The sequence below is a fragment of the Erythrolamprus reginae genome, chromosome 4 (genome assembly GCF_031021105.1).
Source record: "Erythrolamprus reginae isolate rEryReg1 chromosome 4, rEryReg1.hap1, whole genome shotgun sequence".
NCBI classification, from domain to species: domain Eukaryota; kingdom Metazoa; phylum Chordata; class Lepidosauria; order Squamata; family Dipsadidae; genus Erythrolamprus; species Erythrolamprus reginae.
The window spans coordinates 114,585,885-114,602,556 of record NC_091953.1 but is presented as its reverse complement, the minus strand read 5'-3'; the positions used below and the strand labels follow the sequence as shown (position 1 = coordinate 114,602,556).

The window sequence follows — 16,672 nt, the reverse complement described above, 5'->3', positions numbered from 1 at the left end:
ACTACTTGTATGCAATGTGTGAAGTCAAGCCTATGGAACCCAACCACGGTTAAGATTCTTTTTACCATTTTGACTCAAAAGTAAAATTAATACATACTTTTTCTTTAGATTTAATTAAAGCAGACAAATGCTTCAACACTAAAGGACCCTCTGCACTGTAAGCGAAGTTCACATTGTCCAATGCAATCATTCCTTCCGTTGGCCACTCCGCTGGTGGACGTTTGTGTGAATGCCATGGTGCTTCCTGTTCCAATTTGGTGTATTCCATTACTCTTTCCACTGATATCATCTGAAAAAGAGAAACAAATGTTGATTGCCTAAATATTAGTGCGCTGCGTGCGTGTCATGACAAATCGCACATGCTCGATACGCTCGCTCATGCGTGCACGTCCCCTCGTGAGATTTTGCTTCCATGCAGGTGCAGAAGCAAAAAAGCACCGAAATCTTGTAACGGGATGCGCACATGAATGAGATTTTGGCTAATTTTTACTTCCGTGCATACGTGGGAGCAAAAAATTGCTGAAATAGCACACGCACATCCCGTCATAAACTTTTGCTTCCGCACATGCGCAGGAAGCAAAATCAAACATTAAAAAAAAAAGATGGTGCCACGCGACAGACCAGTTAAGACCACACTGGGGCTGTCGCATGCAAAATTGTATAATCCATGGGCAGCTACCCCATGTTGTGGTTAGCTCTGGCCCAGCTCCTGCCTCCTGCCCCAAGGACTGTGGATGTGGGGGAGACATCCACATGCTGCAGGCCTGTTTTGCCCCCCCCCCCGGTGGAATCTGCTGATGAAGGCTCCTCTGACCAAGAAGACATGAGTGACAGGGAGGAGGACAGTGTGGCCGACAGTTCAGAAGGAGATCCATTATCTAGCTCCTCCTTGTATTCGGAACAAGAGTTAATGATACAGTCACGCATGCGGAGAGCGATGCATAGGCAGCAACAACTGAGAGATTATTATCAAAGAAAATGAGGCCACCTGTGGTTGGGTGGGGCTGTGGTAATTAGTGAGACTGCTATCAATAGCAGCCTGTGGGTTTGGCCATTGTGGAGGATTATCTGATCGTTGTGTTTCATGACTGCTTTACTGACTTTGACCTTTTGTGTGCTGACCTTTTTCCCCGCTTTGAAACTAAACCAGAGCAAAGTGTGTTTCACTTTGTGAAAGAAGAAGGACTGTGAATTGCCTCACAGCTGCAAGCTAAGTATCACAGAACTGATAAGGGACTTGTACAAATTACCAGTTTGTTTGGAGACCAATGCTCTTTGCTATACCAAAGAGGGCTTAGGTTAAGTGAATTTTCATTATAAAGAACATTGTTTTGAATTTTCAAACGTTTGTGTGTCTGAAATTTGTACCTGTGAATTTTTGGGAGGAGTGTACCAGAGAGCCCGACAGAACACGTTGGAGCAAAAAATTGCTGAAATAGCATGCGCACATCCCCTCACAAAATTTTGCTTCCGCACATATGCAGAAAGCAAAATCAAGCAATTTAAAAAAAAAGATGGTGCCACGCGACAGACCAGTGAAGACCATGCTGGGGCTGTCGCACGCAAAATTGCATAATCTGCGGGCAGCTACCCCAGAACAGAGCTCTGGGGCATACGTATAGTAACCCACCCCACCCATACTCCTTCTTTTCGTCATGCGCAGGACACGCCCATCCTAGCTCCACAAAGTCAGAAAACGTTATGATATATTACGTGACAGTAACATGATGCCACGAGTTTGACACCCCTGTATTAGAGCAAGGGAAACAAACAGGGCAAAATGTCTCTGGGCTTCCAAAGCAGCAGGGTTTTTACATACTTTGAAGAAACAACTGTGGCGAGGGGGCGTTTGCCCAGGTTCGCCTGGTGCACCAGTTGCGGCCCTATCTGGACCGGGACTCATTGCTCACAGTCACTCATGCCCTCATCACCTCGAGGTTCGACTACTGTAATGCTCTCTACATGGGGCTACCTTTGAAAAGTGTTCGGAAACTTCAGATCGTGCAGAATGCAGCTGCGAGAGCAGTCATGGGCTTACCTAGGTATGCCCATGTTTCACCATCACTCCACAGTCTGCATTGGCTGCCGATCAATTTCCGGTCACAATTCAAAGTGTTGGTTATGACCTTTAAAGCCCTTCATGGCACTGGACCAGAATATCTCCAAGACCGCCTCCTGCCGCACGAATCCCAGCGACCAATTAGGTCCCACAGAGTGGGCCTTCTCCGGGTCCCGTCAACTAAACAATGTCAGTTGGCGGGCCCCAGGGGAAGAGCCTTCTCTGTGGCAGCACTGGCTCTCTGGAACCAACTCCCCCCAGAGATTAGAACTGCCCCTACTCTTCCTGCCTTCCGCAAACTCCTTAAAACCCACCTTTGCCGTCAGGCATGGGGGAATTGAAACACCTCCCCCGGGCATGTTCAATTTATACATGGTATGCTTGTGTGTATGTCTGTTAGTATATGGGGTTCTTTTAAATCTTTAAATATTTTAAAGTTATTTGGATTATTTATAATTTGTTCTATCTTGTGAGCCGCCCCGAGTCTTCGGAGAGGGGCGGCATACAAATCTAAGTAATAAATAAAATAAATAAATAAACTGTTTATTACCAGATTTTCAACTTCTGCACTTTGCCGAACTCCCCATTGGAACATTCCCGTGAGAGTCATTGAATAGGATAAAGCAAGGCCCACCTTTCCAGCATCAAGAGCTGTGAGACACGAAAGAAGGCAAGTACAAAGAATGTTGAATGAACTATTTTCTTCAAGTTTAATCATCTCGTTTATGAAATTGAAAAATATAAAATGTATTAAATTACACAAACTAAATACACATGCATACAGAACATGTTCTCCAGGAATATATATTGTAACAAAGAGGAATCTATTTTTTATAAAAATAGGAGGAATTATAAATATATTCATTTGTAGCAGCACAAGGTTAACAGAAATGTAACTTGCTGATTAAATTAATTTATTAAAATTTTATATTGCCTGACTTTCAACGACTTGGCAGTTCACCGATAAAGACAAAGATGGTACAATCGGATAACAGTCAAAACAAACCATAGTACCCAGAAATTATCTGGAGGAAGTACTGCCACAGAGTTGGGCTTCTCCGGGTCCCGTCAACTAAACAATGTCATTTGGCGAGACCCAGGAGAAGAGCCTTCTCTGTGGCGGCCCCGACCCTCTGGAACCAGTTCCCCCCGGAGATTAGAACTGCCCCCACCCTCCTTGCCTTTCGTAAAGTTCTTAAGACCCATCTCTGTCGTCAGGCATGGGGGAACTGAGACATCTCCCCCGGGCCAATACAGTTTATACATGGTATGTTTGTGTGTATGTTTGTTTTAATAATGGGGTTTTTAGTGTTTTTTAAATTATTAGATTTGTTCTTACATTGTCTTTGTTATTGTTGTGAGCCGCCCCGAGTCTACAGAGAGGGGCGGCATACAAATCTAATTAATAATAATAATAATAATAATAATAATAATAATAATAATAATGCTGGCTTGAGAAAAGAATTTATCCACTTGCTGTCGGTAGCATAGCTAGAAAATATGAGAAGCAAACGAGACTGCAGGAAATACAACTTTAGTAACCGAGAGATTGATGCATGGAACTCACTACCAGACTCCGTAGTATCATCACCTAACTCCCGAAACTTTACCCTTAGACTATCCACTGTTGACCTCTCCCGATTCCTAAGAAGTAAGGGGCGTGCATAAGTGCACCAGAGTGCCATCCCCTGTCCTAATGTTTCTCTTTTACTAGTATAATGTATATAAATACTATTACAGTGATCCCTCGATCTTCGCGATCTCGATCTTCGCGAAACGCTATATCGCGATTTTTCAGAAAATATTAATTAAAAAATACTCCACTCTTCTCTCTCTTTCTTCCTCTCTCTCACTCTCTTCCTTCCTTTCTCATCTCTTTCTTTCTTTCCTTCTCTCTCTTTCTCTATCTCTCCCCCTCTTGCTCTCCCTCTTTTTCTCACTTTCCCTCTCTCAAGCGGCGGACAAGCGGCGGGCAGACAAGCGGCGGGCGGACAACGGCGGGTGGACCAGCGGCGGGCGCGGCAGCAGCGAGGAGCCGAAGATCGGGGTTTCCCCTTTGCGTGGGCGGCGGGGAAACCCCGATCTTCGGCTCCTCGCTGCTGCGGCGCTGCCGAGCAGATCAGCTGCTGGGTGGCGGAAGGAACCTTCCCTGGGTCTTCCCAGGTGCGGAAGTAAAAACACCATCTGCGCATGCACGGCCATGGAAAAAGGGCGCGCATGCGCAGATGGTGTTTTTACTTCCGCACCACTATATTGCGAAAAATCGAGTATCGTGAGGGGTCTTGGAACGTAACCCTCGCGATACTCGAGGGATCACTGTATATCTTTGTGTACCACCAATACGTACTTGACAAAACAAACAAATAAACAATAGGATAATGTTTTCCAGCAAGTAAACTTACTCCGGGCAAGAAGCAAAGAGCCAAAGATCATCACTATCACAAAGATGGCACAGATGGCATCCAGGCGTACAGCAAACCAGCGAGACGTAGTCAGAAATAGGAACCAAGATTCTGTAAGTCAAAAGAAGAAAGGGGGATTATTGAGATGCAACAAATACAATATTAGGAGGCCTGGAACAATTGAGTTATAGGCATTCAGTCGCATCTTTGAAACTGGAAGAATATGGACTTTTCAAACAGTTCCATTCTACCTCTAAAAACATACAGGTAGTCCTCAATTTATGACTACCATTGGGACCAGTATTTATGTTGCTAAGCAAGGCAGTTGTTAAGGGAATTGTGCCCAATTTTATCATCCTTTTTGCCACAGTTGTTAAGCAAATCGCTGCAGAAGTCAAGTGAATCAGGCAGTCATTGAGCGAATCAGGAAGTCAACTGGGAACATTTTAAATGACGATCCTATAATCCCAGGATGCTGTAACTCTCATAAATATATGCTGGTTGCCAAGTGCTCAAATTATGGTCATTGCTGCTAATAATCACAAGCATAAGGATGGGTTGTAAGTCCCTTTTTCCAGTGGTGTTGTAACTTTTAAAGAATGGTTGTAAGTCAAGGACTGCCTATATAGGTAGTCCTGGACTTACAATAGTTCATTTAGTGAATGTTCAAAGTTACAACGGCACTGAAAAGAGTGACAGGATCGATTTTCATAGTTACAACCTTTGCAGCATCCCCGTGGCCATGTGATCAAAATCCAGATGCTTGGCCATTGGTTCATACTTATGACCATTACAGCGTCCCAGGATCACATGATCAATTTTTGCAACCTTCTAACAAGCAAAGTCAATTCACTTAACCAAGTAACTAGCTTAGCAACTGCAGTGATTCATTTAACAACTGTGGCAAGAAATGTCGTAAAACAGGGCAAAACTCACCAAATTCTCAATGAACAACATAAATTTGTAGCTCAAGGACCCAAATATCTCAATGAGATTTTTGAGAAGACATCTAATATATGCCTCTGATGAAATATTGCTTCATTTTCCTGCCTCATTCCATTTTTCAATTAGTGAATCCAGTAGTTGAGGAAGTAGCAATAGCATTTTATAGTATTTAGACTTATATATGCTTCATAGTGCTTTTATAGCCCTCTTTAAGCAGTTTTACAGAATAGAATAGAATAGAATAGAATAGAATAGAATAGAATAGAATTTTTTATTGGCCAAGTGTGATTGGACACACAAGGAATTTGTCTTGGTGCATATGCTCTCAGCATACATAAAATAAAATATACATTTGTCAAGAATCATGTGGTACAACACTTAATGATTGCCATAGGGGTCAAATAAGCAATGAAGAAGCAATATTAATAAAAATCTTAGGATATAAGCAACAAGTTACAGTCATACTTATTGCCCCCAACACTCTATGTCCTCATTTTACCCACCTCGGAAGGATGGAAGACTGAGTCAACCTTGAGCCGGTGGTGAGATTTGAATTGCTGAACTACAGCTAGCACTTAGCTGAAGTAGTCTACACTGGTGTACTTTTACGGATAACTCAGGAAACATTAATGGCAATCCAAGAAACAATGCAAAAACTCCAGGAAAAATTAGATAGAAATCATGAGACAATGAGGGAAGATATACAAAAAATGGATAATAAAATTGAAATAATTCATCAAATATTAGAAAAAACAAAATAAGAATAGAGCAAATAGAAAAGAAAGTAGAACAAAATGATAAAGAAGTAGTAATAATAGATGATAAACTCTCACAGATAAATAAAGAATTAGAAGAATCGATAATTAATTTTGAAATGGATCGAGCTGAATTCTATATTAGATTCCAAAATGTAGAAGAGGAAAAAAATGAAAATTTGATAGAGACAATGACAGAAATGATTGCCAAAATATTACAAAAGGACAAACAAGAGACTGCAAGTGGAATAGATGAGATTTTTAGGGTGCATACGAACTATGCCAGAAAATATAAGCTCCCTACACTGGTGTACAGTGATTCCTCGATTTTCGCGGGGGTTACGTTCCAAGACCTCCCGCGAAAATCGATTATCTGCGATATAGTGGTGCAGAAGTAAAAACACCATCTGCGCATGCGCGCCCCTTTTTCCATGGCAGCGCATGCGCAGATGGTGGAGGCGGGGAGCGATGAAAGTGCGGAAGCCGACAAAGATTGCTTTGAATGTCAGCTGCCCCCGCCCCCCCAGCACCCGCTCGCCCGCCGTTTGCCGCTCGCCCGGCCACTCTCTCTCTCGCCGCTCGCCCGTTCGCTCACTCGCCGCTCACCCGTTCGCTCGCCCGGCCGCTCGCTCGCTGCTCTCCCGGCCACCCGCCACTCCCTCGCTGCTCGCCCGGCCACCCGCCGCTCCCTCGCTGCTCGCCCGGCCACCCGCCGCTCCCTCGCTGCTCGCCCGGCCACCCGCCGCTCCCTCGCTGCTCGCCCAGCCACCCGCCACTCCCTCGCTGCTCGCCCGGCCACCCGCCGCTCCCTCGCTGCTCGCCCGGCCACCCGCCACTCCCTCGCCGCTCACCCGGCCACCCGCCGTTCGCCCGGCCGCTCGAGAGCAAGAGGGGGAGAGATAGAGAAAGAGAGAGAAGGAAGGAAAGAAAGAAAGAGATGAGAGATGGAGGAAGAGAGTGTGAGAGAGGAAGAAGCAAGAGAGAGAGAAAGAAAGATGAGAAAGGAAGAAAGAGAGAGAGAGAGGAAGGAAGAGAGAGAGAGAAGAATGGAAGGAAGAGAGAGAGAAATGATAGAAAAAAGGGGAGAAAAAAAGAGAAATGAGAAAATGATTGAAGCAGAGAATGACAGGAAAGAAAGAGAAAGAGACAGAGAAGTGACTCTTGGTGATGACGTATGATGTAATCGGGTGGGAAAAACCGTGGTATAGCATTTCGCGAAAATCGAGACCGTGAAAATCGAGGGATCACTGTACTCTAACCACTGCACCACCCCAGCTCATAATAGTATACTACAGGAAGAATCTTTCTGCTTGGTTCTGTTGAACTAGAAAGTAAATACTTTGATCTTTTTACAAACCTGTGTGTAGGTCTTGGTGTGCATCAAATAATTCTTGGAATCTTTCCTGTGCTTGAAAAGCACGAATAGTCCAAAGTCCCTGAAGAGATGATGATAAATGAGAAAAAACTGGGCTTCGAGCTGAAACATAAAGATTAAAAGATGTCAGATTTCAAGAGAACTCTTTCATTATGATGACCTTGAATAGTACCATGAGATATTAACTGAATCAATGTGTAATATTTATCACTGGTATTACAAAAACAGTGTTTCTCTAAAATTATCTTAATACTTATTTAAAAATGATTATAAATTTATTGCCACTCAAAGTCAGCTGAACTGCAAGATGGGCGGCAAATACATTTGATAAAATAAATGAACAAACAAAGGTCTTATTTTCTTTTAGGCAACAATTATTTATAGTTTTTTGGGGAGTTTTGTGGCTGTGGCACCACGAGCAATCAGATGGAATAGGCTACCCAGGTGTTTGTTTGTTTGTTTGTTGATTTGATTTGATTTGATTTTTCTGCCGCCCTTCTCCTTAGACTCAGGGCAGCTTACAACATGTTAGCAATAGCACTTTTTAACAGAGCCAGCATATTGCCCCCACAATCCGGGTCCTCATTTTACCCACCTCGGAAGGATGGAAGGCTGAGTCAACCTTGAGCCGGTGATGAGATTTGAACCGCTGACCTTCAGATCTACAGTCAGCTTCAATGGCCTGCAGTACAGCACTCTACCTGCTGCGCCACCCCGGCTCTATAGCATTCTGTGAGATTTATGTTTTTAAGTAATCTCCTTTACTTCACTTAGCAGAGTATTATCATAGCAGAATTGTGTAACACAATGTATATTGGACACCTAAATGCACTGACTCCAATATAAGCTTGTGTGTTTTATTTCTTCTTCTTGATAGAACTTGTTTCATGTTTTCACAAATAACAACTTGATAACAGAACTATACTTCTCTTCTCAAGTAATAACATATATGCACAGTCCTTGTAGTTCATTTAGATCCTATGCTAATTCTAAATATTCTATCTATGAACAGTATATATATATTCCCCTTACAAACTCTAACATTAAGAGAATACATATTCTTTCTGTGATGCAGAGTCACCGACAACCAACATATGTGTTCTGTCGAGCTCTCTGGTAGAATCCTCCCAAAAATGCCCAGATACAATTTCAGACACACACACGTTTGAAAATTCAAAACAATGTTCTTTATACCGAAAAATGCAAATAAACAGAGCACTCTTTTTGTATAGCAAAGAGCACTTGTCTCCAAACAAATTGGTAATTTGTACAAGTCCCTTATCAGTTCTGTGATACTTAGCTTGCAACTGTGAGGCAATTCACAGTCCTTCTTCTTTCACAAAGTGAAACACACTTTGCTCTGGTTTAGTTTCAAAGCGGGGGGGAAATCAGCACACAAAGATCAAAGTCAGCAAAGCAGGCATGAAACACAACGATCAGATAATCCTCCACAAAGGCTGCTATTTATAGCAGCTTCACTAATTACCACAGCCCCACCCAACCACAGGTGGCCTCATTTTCTTTGATAATAATCTCTCGGTTGTTGTTGCCTATGCATCGCTCTCCGCATGCGTGGCTGTATCAGTAACTCTTGTTCTGAGTCCAAGGAGGAGCTAGATAATTGATCTCCTTCTGAGCTGTCTGCCACACTCTCCTCCTCCCTGTCACTCATGTCTTCTTGGTCAGAGGAGCCTTCATCAGCAGATTCCACCGGGGGCAAAACAGGCCTGCAGCCTGTGGGTGTTTCCCCCACATCCACAGTCCTTGGGGCAGGAGCTGGGCCAGAGCCAACCACAACAATATGAAAGAAAAGAATTCTCACTTCCAATTGCCAAAACCAACTATATGTCAATATGCAAATTAGCCCTCATGTACCATTCTATTCCCCTTTTTCCATGCTGCATGCTAAGACCAGGCTCTTATGTAGGGCTTACTTGGGGGATATGCATAAAACATGCTAGGTTTTATTTTCGGGATAGGTCTTATTTTGGGGGGAATGGATGTGTACAGAAGGAAAACCAATTCCGCATGCAAGCAATTTGCATCAAGGAACGCAACAACCCCCAAATTGTTAACATTAAAACACATACTCGTAGATTCCAAACGTTTGATATCTCTTGATGTGTCCAAAAAGTAGCGTCGAAGAAATATGAAAACAATAAGAAGAGGAACCAATGGGATGAGAATCCAAGGTATCACAGCAACCGCCACGCCAACCACTCCACACACCTGAAAAAAGATCTGCCAGAAGAAAAAGTAAACAGGAATCATCATCAAACATCTTAAGTTTTCAAAAGTACCAAGAGATAGTGATGTTCAGAGCAGGCCATCTTAAAGTCTATATTGTCACATAAACAAACATTTATTTATTTATTTATTTTATTAATCAAATTTCTATGCCACCCCTCTCCGCAGACTCAGGGTGGCTAACAACAGTAATAAAACAATATAAACAAATCTGATATTTAAGTTAATTTTAAAAAGAAGTACATAGTACAGTGGTACCTCTACTTACAAACTTAATTCGTTCTGGAACCAGGTTCTTAAGTAGAACAGTTTGTAAGAAGAAGCAATTTTTCCCATAGGAATCAATGTAAAAGCAAATAATGTGTGCAATTGGGGAAACCACAGGGAGGGTGTAGGCCCTGTTTCCTCCCAGGAGATTCCTAGAGAGGCCCCACGGAAGCTTTTCCCTGCCTTTTCTGTTTACAGTTTCAGAAGCTCGGGTTTGTAAGTGGAAAATGGTTCTTGAGAAGAAGCAAAAAACCCTTGAACACCCGGTTCTTATCTAGAAAAGTTCGTAAGTAGAGGCATTCTTAGATAGAGGTACCATTTTATTTGGGAAACATTTTCTAATTATTTCTACTAACACCCAAAACTCATTTATAGTCCTTCCACAACATGCCCATTGTTCTAATTTCACAACAAAATCAAACAGACAAGATGTTTGGCAAATCACAAGTCTCATGTGTATCATTTCATATCTCTGGGACCGCCTTCTGCCGCACGAATCCCAGCGACTGGTTAGATCTCACAGAGTTGGCCTTCTCCGGGTCCCATCGACTAAGCAATGTCGTTTGGTGGGACCCAGGAGAAGAGCCTTCTCTGTGGTGGCCCCGACCCTCTGGAACCAGTTCCCCCCAGATATCAGAGTTGCCCCCACCCTCCTTGCCTTTCGCAAGCTCCTTAAAACCCACCTCTGATGTCAGGCATGGGGGAATTGAAATTTCACTTCCCCCTAGGCTTATAGAATTTATACATGGTATGCTTCTATGTATGAGTGGTTCTTTAAATTGGGGTTTTTTAGATTATTTTTTAATATTAGATTTGTTTTCATTGTCTTTTCATTGTTGTTAGCCACCCCGAGTCTTCGGAGAGGGGCGGCATACAAATCTAATAAATGAATGAATGAATGAATGAATGAATGAATGAATGAATGAATGAATAAATAAATAAATAAATAAATAAATAAACAAACAAACAAACAAACAAACAAATAAATTTCTGCCCACCCCAATCTGCAAGATAATAATGTTAATGAAATAACTAAATGGCAATGGTTAAGATGGCTGAAAGGTACTTTTGGAGCATACAAAAACAGCAACTAAGTTCTAGAAGCTCATAGTTGAATGCAACATGTGAAATGGCCCCTGCTTTTTACCAGCCTTGCTTGTCTCCTAATAAGATCATGGAAATCAAGCAGAGTCAGAGACACCAAAATTATTTTCTCCTAAACTAGCTTCCAAATTTTCCAAGCCTCTGTCTTCTGGTCTTAGCTCCATAAAGCTCCTTGGTCTTTTGGTTACCTTTCAGCCAAGACCTTTGTGATTCTGGGGCTTATCTCAAATAGCCCTCTGCTATTTTCTCCTAGCTTTAATATTCCTTGTTTTAATATTATCTCTACCACTATTGCCTTTTTCAGGGGGGATTCTACCTTTCTAGGGTACTGTTAATTAATCTTTCTTTTTACTTTGCTTTTTACTTGTCCCCAGAACAGTAATGGACCCAACCCAGTATGAATGGGATCGGCAATCCGGTAGGACTTTTTAGTGGGCCCCTGATGCTCGCACGGGTGATATTTTGACAATTTTTCCCTTTTTTTGCTGCTGCGTGCAATCTCGCCCGCGTGTCTGGCGCATGTGCAGAAGCGAAGTCTTGCAAGGGTGCACACACACACATGTCGGGGGGCACGCTCGCTCGTGCCAGCCTCAGGATCTTGGTACCAATAGGAAAAGGTAAGTGGAGCCCTTCGCTTCCCCAGAACTATAAAATGGCCTCATCAAAGCTTAATTTATACACAGGCTACATTTACCATTATGCACCTGCTTTAAGTATGCTTGAAGTAAATGAATTAGAGAACAATTTTTCTCTTTGGTTTCAGGATCATTATTCAGTATTCAGAATACTGTGTTCAGTTCTGGAGACCTCACGTACAAAAAGATATTCATAAAATTGAACGGGTCCAAAGACGGTCTACAAAAATGGTGGAAAGTCTTAAGCATAAAACGTATCAGGAAAGACTTAATGAACTCAATCTGTATAGTCTGGAGGACAGAAGGGAAAGGGGGGACATGATCGAAACATTTAAATACATTAAAGGGTTAAATAAGTTTCAGGAGGGAAGTGTTTTTAATAGGAAAGTGAACACAAGAACAAGGGGGCACAATCTGAGGTTAGTTGGGGAAAAGATCAGAAGCAACATAGGAATATATTATTTTACTGAAAGAGTAATAGATGCTTGGAACAAACTTCCAGCAGACATGGTTGGTAAATCCACAGTAACTGAATTTAAACATACCTGGGATAAACATATATCCATCCTAAGATAAAATACAGGAAATAGTATAAGGGCAGACAGTGTTCCCTCTAATTTTTTGGGTGGGTGGGCGGAAAAGTATAGTGTCTGAGCGGCAGTCCCTTCGGGACTGGGCAACACAGAAATAATAAAAAAATAAGTAAGTAAGTAACTAAGTAACTAAGTAACTAAGTAAGTAAGTAAACAAACAAACAAACAAACAAACAAACAAATAAAAAACGTACCCTGTTTTGCCTCAGAGAATTTCAAAATAAAATACTGTACTGTGTGTCTATAACAGTGAGCTCATAATAGGGCAACTCTATCAATATCAAAATGCCACTTAAATAGTTGAGCTAGTTTCAAACTAGATTTTGATTTTCTTTCTCTCTTCCTTACTCCCATTCTTTTTCTTTCTCTTTTCCTTCCTCTCTTTTTTCTATCTGTTTCTCTCTCTTCCTCTCTTCCTCTCTCTCTCCTTCCCTCTCACTCTTTCCCTCTCGGCTTCTGGGCAGGTTTGGAAGACTCTGAGTTGATGATGATTTTTAAGTGAGCGATTGCTCACTGCTCAGCTTAGAGGGAACTATGAGGGCAGACTAGATGGACCATGAGGTCTTTTTCTGCCTATGTTTCTATCATGTTTACTTACAACCTTAAGAAACAAAATGTCTCAGATGGGAATATTCCCGTGAACAAAACCTGCTTGTGGAAGTAAAATAAAAGAGTGGGGATATTGTTAGGATGATGAAGTTCTGACACACCATTGTCTGACACACACATCCTATCTTTGTAAGGAATTTTACAGAAGCCTCATTAACATTAAGCTTATGAAAGGGTGGGTCATTCTAATATCATGCATATGAAAAACTCAACTTGCATGCAAATAAACTGTTAATGAAATAGTCTCAGGAGGCAGACACCCTATTGCACAGGCAGCAACCAAGCCCTGTACAGAAAGAGAAGGCATCTGATTTCCCAACTTATGCAAATTGAACAATATCCTTGGAAAACACAGGGCCATTTCATAATGAATTAAACTTTACCTCTCCCTTTTCTTTTAGAGCCAGCTTTCTTTAAACTATCATCATGAAGGCTGCAGTTTCTACAAGGGGGGGGGGGGGAGGAGGTGACTCAAGCTGAGCTAAAGGATTTGGCTTTATTTATTTATTTATTTATTTATTTATTGGATTTGTATGCCGCCACCTCTCCGTAGACTCGGGGCAGCTAACAACAATGATAAAAAACAACATGTAACAATCCAATTAATAAAACAACAAAAAACCATTATTATAAACCAGACATACACACAAACATACCATGCATAACTTGTAATGGCCTAGGGGGAAGGAATATCTTAACTCCCCCATGCCTGGCGGCATGTGAGTCTTGAGTAGTTTACGAAAGACAGGGAGGGTGGGGGCAGTTCTAATCTCCGGGGGGAGTTGGTTCCAGAGGGCCGGGGCCACCACAGAGAAGGCTCTTCCCCTGGGGCCCGCCAAACGACATTGTTTAGTTGACGGGACCCGGAGAAGGCCAACTCTGTGGGACCTTATCGGTCGCTGGAATTCGTGTGGTAGCAGGCGGTTCCGGAGGTAATCTGGTCCAATGCCATGTAGGGCTTTAAAGGTCATGACCAACACTTTGAATTGTGACCGGAAACTGATGTTTAAGTGGGGAGGGGAAAGAATTAAAACGGGAGCAAGTAGGGTTTGGTGGACTGGTGGAATAAGAACAGCTCGGTTCTAAATTTAGGAAAAACAAATGAGATTGTTATCAATTTCAGAAAATAAATGCACAGCCATGCACCCAGTACTGGGCTGCCCCCTGTACACCTGGAATCACCTGGGTTGTAGTAACAGAAATAGCGATGCCCCCCTGCACAAGAATTTGCTTTTCTGTATGCGCAGAAGCAAAGAGATCGCCGGTTTTTGGCGATGTTTGGACTTTCTTTGTTTCTGTACACGCGCGGAAGCAAAGAAAGCAGCGAAAATCGCTCATGTGCGCGAAGATCTTCACGCAAGATTTTGGTGATTCTTGCTGATTTCTTTGCTTCTGTGAATGCGCGGAAGCAAATTCTCGCATGGGGGTGCTCACACATGCCGCCATCCCTGCGCGCATACACGCCAGCCTCCGGGACCGATCTGGTAGGGAAAGGTAGGTGCGGCCCTTCACTGCATTATTTATTTATTTATTTTATTTATTTATTAATCAAATTTGTATGCCGCCCCTCTCCACAGACTCGGGGCGGCTAACAACAGTAATAAAACAATATAAACAAATCTGATATTTAAGTTAATTTTAAAAAGAAACCCCAATTTAAGAGACCAATCATCCATACAGACATACCATGCATAAATTTTTTATAAGCCTAGGTGAAGGGAATATCTCAATTCCCCCATGCCTGACGACCTCTGTGCATTCATGATTGTGCATATGAAAAACTCAATTTGCATACAAATAAACTGTGAATGAAACTACTAGCTGTGGTTAGTAGTACTGAGTTTCTGGGTTAACATTCAATAGTGAGACACTGGTGAAGGTGGCATAGCAGCCCCTGCGTTTCTCCATCGTATAGAAATAGCACATCTTCCTTCCCCTGTCCTTACCACTTTCTATAGAGGGACGATTGAAAGCATCTGTCGTATTGCATTACTGTTTAGTTTGAAACAGTATCACTGTTTCAGACAGGAAAGCTGTAGAGTGGTGAGGATGGCAGAAAGAAAATACGTTGGAAATTCACTTCCTTTCATACGGGACATGGCGTATAAGTAATGAACAGGATCCACAGTATTGTCTGAGATGCTACACATTCTCTCCACCACTAGTTTTCTTTGTTACCTCCTGTAATAGCTTTGTACCATATAGTGTAGCTAACTTTCAAGACTTTTTGCTAGGTATTCAAAATGGACTGTGATGGGTGGGGGTGTTAGGTGTGTGTTCACAACATATCATTGGTGCGTGTGTGTAGAGCATATGATTGAGGGCAGTAATGGGCAGCCAAAATTTTTACTGCCATACTGTGGGTGTGGCTTACTTTGTGGGTGTGGCTTAATGGTCATGACACATGGTAGGAGTGGCTTGCCAGCCATGTGACCAGGTGGGAATGGCTTGAACAATCATCATCGTTCAAGTGAACTGTTAAGTCCTCGACTTACAACCACACCAGTGTTGCTCGCTGGGGTGACAATTTGCTTTTTAGTTTCCCGCGCTCTCCTTCCTGGGTCGCCCTCCCCGCCTCAGTCTGGGTAGCAAGGCCAACGGGTGCTGCCAGAAGCATAAATGCTACCAGCAGTGCTTCCACCCACGTCTTCTGCTTGCACCTCAGGCGGGAGGTGGCCACGGGAGGCTGGAGAGGAGCCAGGCAGGAGAGAAGGAAACTCATCCAAGGCCAGGAAGGAGGAAAGAGGAAAAAAGCGAGAAGCGCAGACGCAGCAGACGCAGCAGGGGAAAAAAGGAGAGCCAAGCCGAGACCAGTAATCCAGGAAGTGACAGCCACCAATCAGCTGGAGCTGCACACTCATCTTCATTTCCACTGGTGGAACTGCGTTCCACCCCTTCCTGCATGCTGCCCACCCCTGATTGGGGGTGTATTTCTTTTGAGAAAGTGCATCAGAATTTCATTTTTAATGTGTGCCAGTGTTTATACAATAAAAGTGATAATATCTTAAATATATTTTCCAGGTTTTAAAATGAACTCTCCTCCAGTTGACAAGGACTGACCAGGTAAAAGGAAAGTCACTCTCTCCTCTCACTCGATGTAGTTTCTCTTCTATCAAGAACCAGGGTGCACTATCTTTGCAACAAGCAAGAAAAATATTTCCATACGTTAATTGGCTTGATTTATACATTGCCTATCTACACTAGTAAATGTTTAAGAGGACTAAGAACATGTAAACAGTAAAAAAACCCACAGTTTAAAATATTAAAAGTGAGGGGGGGAGATAACAACGTGTTACCTAATCCTACGTAGCTTCTGCTCCGGTAATTTCACACTACTAACCAGAGCATACAAAACCTTCGCCAGACCAATCCTTGAATATAGCTCATCTGTCTGGAACTTGCACCACATTTCGGACATAAACAACCTAGAAAATATCCAGAGATACTTTACTAGAAGAGCCCCCTACTCCTCCACTCGTAACAGAATACCCTACGCTACTAGACTTACAATCCTAAATTTAGAAAGCTTAGAACTATGTCATCTTAAACACAATCTAAGCATAGTCCATAAAATCATCTGCTACAACGTTCTTCCTGTCAACGACTACTTCGGCTTCAACCACAACAACACACGAGCACACAACAGATACAAAATTAAAGTAAACTGCCTCTGAACTCAAC

At 42.6% G+C, this 16,672-nt stretch overlaps 1 protein-coding gene across 2 annotated transcripts in view; it reads right to left on the bottom strand.

Annotated features, from left to right (window-relative positions):
* ABCC4 (ATP binding cassette subfamily C member 4 (PEL blood group)) overlaps nt 1-16,672 on the bottom strand; it is a 234,331-nt gene that overhangs the window by 73,611 nt on the left and 144,048 nt on the right. For both annotated transcript variants that reach the window (XM_070751291.1, XM_070751292.1), the window contains exons 21-25: nt 9,627-9,777; nt 7,519-7,638; nt 4,462-4,572; nt 2,610-2,710; nt 98-289 (exon numbers count right to left, since the gene is read on the bottom strand). In XM_070751291.1, coding sequence (XP_070607392.1) covers nt 98-289; nt 2,610-2,710; nt 4,462-4,572; nt 7,519-7,638; nt 9,627-9,777 — 675 coding nt within the window. The remainder of the gene's footprint in view (nt 1-97; nt 290-2,609; nt 2,711-4,461; nt 4,573-7,518; nt 7,639-9,626; nt 9,778-16,672) is intronic.